At 39.7% G+C, this 12,621-nt stretch overlaps 1 protein-coding gene across 1 annotated transcript; it reads right to left on the bottom strand.

Moving 5' to 3' along the window:
• Positions 1 to 7,923: 7,923 nt before the first annotated feature.
• LOC133977703 (BTB/POZ domain-containing protein KCTD12-like) lies at positions 7,924 to 9,601 on the bottom strand. The gene has a single exon (XM_062415958.1). It carries the CDS (start codon positions 9,506 to 9,508, stop codon positions 8,714 to 8,716), a length of 795 nt encoding a protein of 264 aa, XP_062271942.1. The 5' UTR covers positions 9,509 to 9,601; the 3' UTR covers positions 7,924 to 8,713.
• Between the last annotated feature and the right edge of the window lie 3,020 nt (positions 9,602 to 12,621).

Below are 12,621 nucleotides of genomic sequence, written 5' to 3'. Positions count from 1 at the left end.
GCAGAGAATATTCTTCTCAAATTATACATGTAAAACAAATTCCCATTTAAGCCTATTTCTTCAGTATTCTTACACTAAAGAAATGGTCCCTATTAACTCTGTTCATGGACTATCCTGAATAAGTCAAATGTTTTGGTGTAGTTTGGACAAACTGACCCTTTACAGAAAATGTGCAAAGCAAGGATTTAGAGACAAAAAGGAAGAGAAAGTTTCAGTCCTTGAGCCTACACTTCAAATGGGGAAGTATCAGGTGGTGAAAGGGACAGGTTCAAGCTGTGTTGTAAAAAAAAAAAAAAAAGATTACTAGTGTGGATTTGCGCTCTCTATGGACCAATACTTTTTTATAGTGAAATGTGTGTGTGTGCGAGAGAGGGAGGTTTGGTCGCCAACATTTAACAAATTAGTTTGACTAATGACGAAAGTTATTGCTTGATGCACTGTTCTCTACTGTATGTGTGAGTAAACAGTGCAGGAGCAACACAAAGGTGACATTTAATATAATGATTTCATCTGTATAAGGAAGTTGAAGCAATGCAAATCACACATTTGCAAAAGTTCACATCAGTTATGAATAGAACGCTTTTTTGTCATTATGCCTCATCTCAACTCGGATGATTGGGAAACATCTGAATTGAGGAAGCCTTGAGAGAAGTGTTACAAAGATGTTATTTAGGTCGTTGTGGCAGTGACTACATGGAGGTTTTTACCCTTGGAGAAATCATTGTATTGCCTGCACAGAGCAGTGAGTTCTCTGAGGGCAGAAACGGTCAAATTGAGATGTCACACGTTGGCCATACAGCGCTCTTGGCCTGATGGATGGAAATGTTTTTTACGGTTTACTGTGACCTGGTCATTTATGAAGAGAGTTCAGTTCCCCAAAGGCACAAGTAGTGACATTTTTCAGTTCCTGACATACGCCATCTGTTTAGGGTGAATCTAGTTTGACCCATTTAAATACCACTAGTAAAGTACAGCGGAAATAGCAGGGGGTCAAATAGAAGGGGCAAGATACACACGTAGAAACATTAGTTACATTCAGCTGGAGAGATGAAAGATTAACCTCATCGACCGTGTGGATAAGGATTACAGAGCAGTGATGTCACCCTGTTAGTGTAGTTATAGTTACACTCTCACTTCTTAGTGAGATTTAATGTTTCATTTGTGCATCAAATTGTAAACGTTTGCTAAAGATCAGTCAAATGCAGACTACTGTAGAACATATCTTCTGCACAAGCTTTCGTTCGTGTGTGTGTGTGTGTGTGTGTACACAGCAAAAGATCTGGACCACAAACAAGCTGACATCTGTTGAACAATGATAATTAAGATGTTTAGGCATCTGCAAAGAGGCTCTCAGACAAATGTGTGTTTTTAAATCTGTCAAACTAAAGGGTGTAAATGGGAATAAGTGTCTTTTAGACACATAATGGGACAATTTTCTAAGAGCTGTTGTGGCTGTTTTCCTTGTGTGTGGCATTATTGAAGAGCTGCTGCATGGAAAATCATGACCTTTATCTTTGTCAAGGAATCTTAAGAATTTTGAAAGCTCCCATACCTTCCTTTGGGTATAGGAAACCATCTCAAGATTTTCTTTATTTTTTCATGGGAGAAATTCAGATATTCCTCAAGTTCCAGCTTAGTTTGACACATAGTTTATCATCATACAGTGGTTCATAGTTCCCTGCCTGCAAACTCCCAAATGTACGCCTTTCTCTAAACTTTGTTTGCTCCAAGGTTTTAGAGAAAGTCATTCCTTCAGCAGTTTGTTTACATGCATCTTTGTAAAGCACTTAAGCTCCTCTTTTTGAAATGGGGGAAATCCTAAACTATCTAGAAACAGTTCAGCAGGCAGTTAGAGCTTCCCTTACAGAGCTTGACACTAAAATGCTGACAAATGTTGACATATTCAACAGCGGGGGTTTTTCTGCAATCTAACGGAAAGCATTATGAAATGAGGAAATAGTTTGCAGTTACAAATGTGCTTCTGTTTACCTGTCAGTCATCTGCTAACCACTGTATTTTCGACTTCACGTTCATCTGCCTATCTGGATGACACAGGAAACTGTGAGGAAGACGTGGGTGTATTTGTTCCTTGCAGATATCTGGCAAGTGTCCTCTCAGTGGAACATCTCTGCTGAAACATTGTCCAGAGCACAAGCAGGCAGGCAGTGACAGAGTTCATCCAGCTAAAAAGACATACAGACAGACAGGCAGGCAAGGCAACCTGTTTTTACAACTGATTTCAACCATGATTATGACTAAATGTCATGTTTTGGCCCGCAGTTTATCCACAAGAGATAAACAAGGTGTTGAAAACTTGTGTGTTCTTATCACACTTACAGACAGGAGGTCTGGCAATCTGCACTTTTTTAATGTGAGACAAGTGAGTCCTAAAAAGGCCAAATCATCTGTGTCCAAATGGTACTTTTGTATATTGCGTAAAGGGAACAGCCTTTGAATTTATGAGAACATATTTGTGCTACTTCCTCAAACATCAGATGCAGAATGGAAATAGTTTTGTTGAAATGGAGTCCAATGAACATATGAAGTATTGCTATTCATAAACTGGCTTAAATTAAAGTGACCTTAGCAACAGTCTCACACAAAGAGGATGACAAGTTAAGTGATGGACTTTTAGTCGGCTTCCTTCTTGTCTTGCCCTTTCAGACAGCCCTGGGAGGGGGGGGGGATTGCACTTCTTGTGAAAAGGAAACCCACTGCAGCCACACCAGGGGAGGAGGATGCTCCCTCTCTTCCTCTCTGTTCCCCGCAGCTGATTGATGCTGGCTGCCTTTTACCTTTTGGTTTACCAGCACAGTGCAAGGCTCAGCTTTGTCACTGGGAGCTTCACCAATCTCCGGTCTGCCGCTGGGTGCTGAGGGCAGCTCAATGGAGATTGGCAACATTTCCACCCTGCCTCGAATAGACATGGGGGCAAGAGCTTTATGGTTAGATGCACTGAGGTCTAGTCTTTGAAAGAGACGCCTAACTTGATCATTGCAGGATCACAGAATCTCTGTCTGCAGCTACACCTGGGATTTGTCTTTTGGCTTATACCAACTGCAAATTTTAAGATTACATAAAACTTTTTAAGTGTTTCAAGAACAAACAAAGTTTCAAGAAATGGCAAAAAAGTATCCACAAAAAAAGTATACATTTTGTCGTCCTGTTTTTCCATACTGTAATTTTGAAATCGTTGTGTACACGCACCATTTATTGCATGTCTGCCTGCATTGAAGGAAAGGATCACTCCTTTCTTCCTCTTCATCATACAAGGTTTTTCTTTATCTGAATCAAGTGTCTAATGACAGCGAATGCTGTATTGCTGTACAGTTTGTAAAGCCCACTGAGGCAAATTTTTGACATTGGGCTATATAAATAAAAATGGACTTGTTGATGAAAAGGCTTGTTTTACTCACTGATCAGAGAAAGAAACACATTTAAGAAATGAAATCATATTATAACCCAATATAAACACAATATTGCACTTGAGATAGTTAAATCATGTGTTTAACTGTCCCTTGCACACAGTTGGTTGTGAAACAGTCTTTACTTGATCAAAGTCAATTGCTGTTTCAAAAATGTGTGTTCTTCTTGACAGCTTGATTTTTTCCCAATAATATTTTTTTGTCCCAATGTGATTTGGAAACTCCATACCTGGATCACAGCTGCAGGCAGCTTTAATGCTGTCTACAAGAAGTGATATGAAGCTGTTCTGTTAAATAAAATCAGGCTGATCCTTTTGTGACTGAACATAATTCTTTTAATTATTTTTAAATCTTGGGTGAAGCACTGTGCTAGCTGAATAGTTACTTCACATGCCACATAACCACAATGTCCCTTGTTCAGTTCTAGCAAGGAGACTTTGTTGCATCTCCATCCCCCTGTTTCCTGTCGGTCACTACCCAATAAAGTAAAAAAAAAAAAAAACATTAAAAAATTGCTACAAGAAATAAGATGGTAGAACAAAAAGCCCACTGGGAGCAGGTTTATATGTCCTTTCTTATTGCTGGGATTTCACTCTGTAAGATGAAACAGGCTTACAGCATGTCCTTAACTGAGTCTTGCAGGGGGGAGCAAAGTTCTGACTATAATTTATTATTGCTTTCATTTCCTGCTTCATACTTGTTTGACAGTGCAGCGATTGCATTTTAAACTGCACTTGGACACAAACTCACACACATAAAAACATGAAGCCCACTGCTAATATCACTGTAATTGTAGAAGAAATAAGACAAAATACAGCTGTGATCAATTATGACAATAACACAACCGAGAGATTGTAAAACTGAATGATGACACCGAATAAATGACACCAGCATGAAATTGCTGAGTGTCACAATCCAAGAGCATAACTGGGCTTTCAAATGATGGATTGTGGCTTTAAGCAGCATTATAGTGGCTCCACCAGACTGCTGCTCCAGGAAAGAGATTTGTGAAGGGGGATGTTTATTTTGTTATGAAGTTTCAACATTCATAAAAGGTCATTATACATCATATTCACTATGATGACATAAATGCACATATGGGCATTGCTGTTTCAGTTTAACATAATTCTGGGAACCACGTTAATGATTCAAGGAATGTAATGGTTTCACTGCTTGGTAACACAAACAATTAACTGTGTTCAGGTGGTTAGCAAACACTAACAGCGGTGATGTCAGACTGTGCAGTGGTCTGTTACAATATGTTTGCAGTCAATGGCTGCTGCCAAACTTCACAAACAGTGAAGTATTAACTCTGATACCGAGACATTAGAGCTCAGAAAAAGCTCCAGAAATGTGAGTAAGTTGGCCGTGAAATGAGATGGTCAGCTGTTGTTTCCAAGGTCAACAACGAGGTGGTAATCTCTACTAAAGCTACTAAAAGCTACAGTGTGGCTGGCTCTGCTATTAGAGCATTTAATCAGAAACTGTTGGCATTTTAAAGCATAATATGTCATTCTTAGCCATAAAGATCTAACTTGTGTGTGATAAGACTAAATCTATGGTAATGCTAGTAGCTCTGTGAGGCTGTACACAAGAGTATTTACAAAATTAACCCTTTCAGTTTAGCATGTTAGCATACGAACATTCATTAGATGGTACACAGCTGAGGCAGATGGGAATGTGATTTGTATTGCAGGTTTTTGGTCATAAAACAAATCATTAAACACAATAAAATTTTGACTTGAAGATTGCAATAGATGAAAAGTTAAGGAACCACTAACGTTATAATAATTCATCATGAGGGAGACATGAATGTCTGTGCCATATTTAATGTCAATCCATCAAGTAGTTGTCGATACATCTCACTCAAAACCACAATGCGAATATCATGGCGATTCATCTTCTGACGACTTCTAGTGTTTGTACAAAATCTTGGTCCAATTCATTTAGAAGTTGTTGAAATATTTCGTTGGAGAAGTGAAAAATGTCATGTGTAGGTGTGGTGCTAGAGGAAAGGTCAAGGGGTCCTCCAGAGGCTAAAGTACGCTTCCTCCCTTGAGGAACATAAATATCTGTACAAAATTTCATTGCATTTCATGTAATAGTTGTTGAGATAATTTGGACTTCACTAACATCACCATCCCTGGAGCCAAAACTGCTACATGTGCATGGCTGAAAAGATGAGTTTGAGTAATAGATGAAAATCAATCATGGGAGTGATAGCTTGTTCAAATCTTGTGTTCAGGTGATTAATTGGTCACATTTGGATCACTGAGTTTTGCCTTCAAAGGACACAGATTTGTTTTTAATGTGAGATGTGCATTCATGGATAAAACTCATTGACTGCAGTGAAGACAGATTTGCATTTTCTCATGTTTATCTTAAAACATTTCTTTGATTAATAAAGACTTACTGCTGGTTTACGTGGATTTAAGGTGACCAAAGGACTGAGAAATACTGTGCAGTTTGCTTTGTGTCCCTTTGTGTTACAGTAACTGATGTTTGTAAGATGGGTACCAGTGCACCAAGCCAAGTGGTGTCACATTTCAAACTGGAAAAACTGTATTTTTGTTATTGTTAAATACATTGTCAGAACACTGAGTTATTTCTCAAAGTGGTTTTCAGCTGTGCAGATGGCTTTGAGGTCTTTTTTACAAGCCTGTTGCACTATTTCTTCACATTATTAAGTACTTGAGAGATCCCATATTAAACAATATTGATAAGTGCAGGAAATTCAGTGGATGAGCCACTGCTGTCACGACTAGTTGCGAAGAAGGCACATTTCAGATAACATACAAATGTCAGGAGGATTTTCTTAAGAGCCAACCTATTTTATTTTCTATACACTCATACCTGATCCAAACATAGCTTAGAGTAGTTATTCATCTGTCTGCAAACTTTCTGTGAAAATTAGAGACATGCAGGTCACAGTTAGCTATAGGCAGAGTTTGTGAGAGAAAGCGTGAAAGATTGAGCACACAGAAGCTGATATGAAGAAAGCTAGCATGTCGATGTTATCCCCAACTCTGCTCTCTTTATCTGTCTACCTATCTGTGTGTGTGTGTGTGTGTGTGTGTGTGTGTGTGTGTGTGCGTGCATTTACAGCATTTGGCAACCACTTTTCTTGCAGAGAAACATAGCACACACACTGAGTGAAATGTGTTTTGTAGGTGTTTATATCACCAAGGACCCCCCCCCCCTTCTCAGAGAAAATGTGTCTGATTACATTTGGGCCAATTCGCTATATTTTGTGTTGAGGAGCACTGCGTCCTGTTTCTTAACATCACATTATAGGAACAGTCGCGGTCGATCCTTCCTTTTTCCTGTCCAGATGGCAGCGTCAGCTGACAGCAGATATGAGGTCTCTTGTGCAGACATGTCTATCTTTTTGAAGCTCTTGCGAAGCTGCTTGGTAACAGAAGTGTGTGTGGGAGGTTGGTTGCGTGTCTGTTTGTGTGAGCGCATGTCTTCATATGACTTTGTTTTGATATAGAAAGTGAGAGAACAAATCTCCTCTAATATGTTTTACAGTAAAAACTTTAGTGCTCCTAGACATCTGACAAATAAATGATTGTTGTTCATTTGTTTTTATAACACATTTGTATTCAATCACACTGACACAGCCCACACAAAAGCCTCTTTTGGATTAGACCTAATACTGGGATAGGTTGGATTTGTGTCCCAAGATCCCACAAGGGACCAGACATTTGACTACTGTACTTGTCAACCAAAGAGAAATTCCCCCCCCCCGCAAAAAGGACACAGTCTGCTCTGCCAGATCGGCTACTAAAAACTGGCTACAGTTTGTGGGGTATTCATTTATTTTAAGTTTGAACTGGATATAAAACCTCTCCAATTGCCAAGACATGAAGTGTAGTTGAAACAGTAGTCAAAATGTCTTTACCTGACTTACTTGAAAGAAAAATATGAATGCACACATTGAAAATAAAACTGCATTTGAATAAATCTCCCTTATTTTGGTTTAAAGTTAATTTGAAATACAGGAATTTTAAGACTAACTTTATGTCAGCCTCCATTTGGAAGACTCATGTGTCTGGTGAATGTGACTGTTTTGAGGTTAAGATGATGCTGCTGCAGTCCTGCAAAAAGTTACATACTACATCACTTTCCCTCTCCGTCTCCCTGAGTTAGTGACCTCTGGTTTGCAATGTGATAAAGGTGACATTTAACATATTTAAAACAATTTAATGTGACTTAATTCAAGTCTGATTCTTGTCAAAGCATTTTGCTGGCATTATAGCTGATATCTCTGTCTTATAGATTTGGTCTCTGGTTATATTTCTAGAGTCCTGATAAGATGGTCTTGTAAACTGCAAAAATCTTTGGGACACTGGTGACCTGAGAGGAGAAAAATATGTTATGTTGTGTGAAATGTATTTGGACAACATGCAGTTCATCAGTTCCCTTCTTTCAATTTGGGGTTTGGGAGAAACACTTTAAAAGAGTTTTGACGGTGAATTCAACATTAGTGTTAACATCTCACACTTTATTTGCTGTAACATAATTAAACAGAAAACGATGACAGATCATAGATGGCACATAATGTAGCACTGTGAAAAAAAAGTGTTATCTGAAAATCTGTGATACTGGAATGTGTGGTCAATATAATCAAACTAAACAACAAAATAATAAAAGTATCATACCAAAAACTCATATACCCTAACCCTAACTACAAAATAATTCAAATTAAGACGTGAGATATTAGGAAAATACATGACTGCAAGTCAAAACCAGACCAAACATTAGGCATATAGTACAGTACCTGTCCTTGTTAATGCCTGCAAAACATCAGTAGCCTCTCTAAAATAACACAATGACAAGCAAGCACAGCTCAGTGAGGATCAAGGAAACCAGCTCTTAACATTTCTGCCACCCTGAGAGACCCTCCATCCCTTTGTCATCTACTTAGAGAACAAAACGGCCTCTGTGACTGTTGAAAGCCATAAGGCCTAAAGGCCCATAAAAATAACCCAGTGACGCATCACGAAAAAGTCATATTTGTCTTCGCTCCTCTCTAACCAATGAGATTTATGTCTTAGTTTGTAAGTCCTTTTCCGCCTCTTGCAGAACAGAGGGCAAAATGACAGAAAAGTTAACTGTGGCTGCAGCCTGATCCAACTGAACTCAAACAAAAACAAAACATGAACTATCAGAGTGAAACTGCCAGTTTGAAAGGTTAATAGATGTTTTACAATTAATGGTTGTTCCCTGTTTGTTGTAATAAGTCATGAGCATGAATGCACTGATTCTGTAACCAGACAGTCAGTTCATCGGAAGAAAATATACTCGGTGTAACTGGTCCACAATTTGTCCTCCCCCGGGTCATTAGTGGCGTATGAGCAGGTCCCAGTGGAGTTGGAGGCCACCATGTGGAAACCAGCGTCGGCCAGCCGGTCAAACGCCTGCTCCAAGAAGTTGTACTTAAGGTAATACCTGGAGGTGTATCTGTCAGGGGGTCGGTCGGGGTCTCTGCTCTCATTTAGGGTTTCCCCAAAAACCTCTTTAGCCAGAGAGATCTTGCTGCAGACGGTTATTCTGGCAACCCTGCGGAATTTGGCATCAGCCTGGATGTCTCTCCCGATAGTGTAGCTGCCTCTGTACCCGACCGTGATGTAGCCGGCGCTGGCCCCGGGAGAGCGCAGGGCTTTGTCCAAGGAGGAGGTGGCCGGGCTGGCGAGCTCAGCCTCCTCCGGCTCCACTCCGTCTTCAGTGTACGAGCTGTCTTTGCTGACAGCTGCCAGGCGCCTCGACAGCTCCGGCAGCTGGAAGAAGTCCGCTTCTTTCTGCAGCCTCTTCCTCTCTTTGAACAACTCAGGCAGAAAAAGCTCAGAGTCCCGCAAGTAGTCCAAAATGTAGCGGAACAGAAAGCCGTCCCGGTCGAAAAAGAAGCGGCCCTTGCTGTCTTTTGGCAGGGCGCCCGGGGAGCTCTGCGTGAACTTCAGCCATAGGAGAGAGTTGGGGACCGCTGTGAGAGTTTCCAGTCGGGTCACATACACCTGTCCGCCCACGTTTAGCTCCACTATCTCATGGAAAGCTGTACTTTGAATGTCGGTTTGAGCCATCTCTGTTAGTGTCCGAGGTTCCCTAACGAGGATGGTTAGCTGGGGAGTGTCCCCACTGTTCACAAATGTTTATATTGGTTTGGCTGAGTGGGAGGAGAGGGGAAAGGACGGCCAACAGAGCTATTAACTGTTCAGTGTACATCATGCTGCCTTCAGGGACTCTCTGTAAGCCCCAAACTTCCGGCTATAAAACCTGTAAACATCTTGACATCTTGCTTATGTCCCAATAATCACAGCTGGAAACAAAATAAATAAATAAGCTTACATTTACTAACTGTAATTTCATTTTTCTACCACAACATTTCAGAGGGAAATTTTATAAATTGAACTTACTACATGATTCAATATGTGCTTAAAATGTAGCCATGGGGGACAAAATCCACTATCCCCCATCTGTGCAAAAAAAATACTTCAGATAAACAATAGAAATAATAATAAAAACACATTAAAAAAATGTGTCTGACTGTGCAATAATCGGGTTAACTGTGCAATAACTTGAATGACATGCAATATGCTGTGACTGTGCAATTATTTGAATGACATGTTGTATGCAAGGCTTGGTATTTATGTTTTTGAATTTTTATCCCATTCATGTTTTTATCTTTGCACTTTTCATCGATTTTCACTAATAAGGGGTTGCATCTCAATTTAGTTGTACAATGTACAATGACAATAAAGATCTATTCTATTCTATTCTATTGTAGTTGGGCAACTGACTGTTGTTTTAAGACAGACTTGAAAAATGTGAACCCATCCTTTAAACTCCTATAGCTACAATAATCAATGCTGTTGTAGTTAAATCCAACATCTATGCAGTTTAACATGTGTAGTATTTAATTTAAAATATTTAACTGCTGAACAGATGTCTCCTACTTCACTGGAAAGTCAGTTTTACTGGCGTACTGAAGGGTTGCAAGTTTTTATGGTTTCAAGTGTAAGTTGTTACTCGAAGGCCCAACCTGTCAGGTTGAGCGAAGCAGGAGGACCAAAATGCAAGAGTTCATAGGCAGAGCAAAGCTCAAAGAGTAATGTCTGTATTCCAGGCTCATGCACATGCAAAGTAAAACTGAACCAACTGAGCAGAACAAAACAGAGCAAACTGAACAGTGGATCCAACATAACTTAACTGAAAACCAAGACTGAAGTAATGAAGCAACAAAGAACACCTGGCAAGACTGAGGGGCAGGCTGGGAGCTGATTTGCTGGGAAAGACATATGGAGCAGGGCAACACCTTAGGAGGGTGAATGCAGGGCAGGTATGGAGGGAATAGCACGCTGGGAAAAACAACAAAAAACACAAAAGGCAATGACTGCGCTTGGCTGAGGACACATCAAAAATAAAACTTGCAAATATAACTTAAAGTGCACAAATCACACCGACCAAACACAGTAAACAAAGCGCTATATTGCCAACCCAGAAACCTTTTCCAAAGACTAGAAACATTGCTTTTGACAAATAAGAACCAGTACATTTATCAAACAGAATGCTGAAAGATCTGCTTATAAATTGGACTAAAAGACAACTGCAGCTCTGAATATCATAATTAGTGTTTCATTTCAGTTGAGACTGGACTGGTGGAGGGACGTAGAGCCAGACTGGGACAAAACAATAACACACTCCTATTCAGATTTCCAATGAGACTTTTCCCCTTCAGCAGATGAATGTGAAAACAGCCTTCTATTATCAAATTCTGCACATACATCATTGTGCACATGAAGCTCAAACATCCAAGTGAAGGAACAAGAAGCAAAACACATTTTAATTGGAGGAGGACTTTAATTTAGCTAATAGGACTTGCTAAAAGCCTTCATCATGCATGTATTATAATATTTGAGGTCAAGTATCACACTTGTTTTTAGTCACTCTACTCATTTTTCAAGCTGTGTTATAAAGATTTTAAGAACGTTGGGGAGCTTTTTGTTACCATAATGGATAGTGAATGTTTTTATTGCCAGCCATAATGCCTTTATGAGCTCACTGGCTGCTTCAAGTGAAGTAGGGTGAAGTAGGGTAATGTATTATCAGTAACAGGATGTTTATGTCTTTTTCTGAACATGACAGTAACCAAGGTCACAAATTATACAACATATTGTTTGTTGTATTTTCTAGTGTCATGTACTGTAGGAGATGCCCCTACTGTAAATGTGGTTTGTGGGCCCTTATGAGTACTTCTACCCCAGACACTTCCAGCTTATATGTCTCTTGTGCTTTGTGGAGACGTTAAAAGTGGACTCATTGTCACAGTCAATAGGTATGATTGTTGATGGTGTCAGCTTCTGTCTAAGTGTAATATGTTCAGATGATTCAATACAACCTTAATTCACTAGAATCTGCTCATTTTGCAGTCATTATGCCAACCACAGCAACAGTCTCCATCACTTTGTTTGCATAAAGCACCATAATGTGTATTTACCAACACTTTACAACCTGCCATGCAAAATGAGCAGCACGATTACACACAAATTTGATGTGTTATGATGCAGTATGTACTGGTGAATGCACAATCAAAAATGCATTAAATTATGTTATTGTATCCCTGATGTTCCTACTATGTTTTCTTCTTGTGGTCTTTTTCACATTTGTGATGTGGCTGTTGTTTTAATGATGTAGTGCTACAACGTTTAGAGGGAGTAGGTGTGTTACATTTATGTTTGTTAAATTTGATATCTCAGTGGATTTTTTTGACAGAATTAGACTCTGTATGCTTTCATTTAGTGATATTTTGATCAGATTACTGCAAATATGACACAGTGATAAGATGCAAGAAAGCCACAAACATGATAAATAGAGAAAAGAGGGCTCTGCATGCCTTGATGAAGATCTAGTGAGCAAAGCCTTGGCTGTAAACTTGCATACCAAGAGTGTGCAGAGCCATCTTTCCTCCAATGATATGAAATTACATCATTTTTTGTCAAGAGTCAGTCAGGTTCCATCAATGGACCCCAAAATCCCCTGTTGAACTGAGGGCACAGGAAGTGTACGGTTGCCCAGGGCCTTTGGTTGTGCCCCTTTATGCTGAAACTAGAGGAACAGGCAATGATGCACCAAAAAGCTGCACTTTAAAGCTAAGTTAAAGCCGGTCTGACTGATCTGAGGTGTCTCCAAAATCCCT

This window comes from Scomber scombrus, chromosome 1, assembly GCF_963691925.1.
Source record: "Scomber scombrus chromosome 1, fScoSco1.1, whole genome shotgun sequence".
Taxonomy (NCBI): domain Eukaryota; kingdom Metazoa; phylum Chordata; class Actinopteri; order Scombriformes; family Scombridae; genus Scomber; species Scomber scombrus.
The sequence above is the reverse complement of the archived record's forward strand: the minus strand, read 5'-3'. Positions and strand labels throughout refer to the sequence as shown.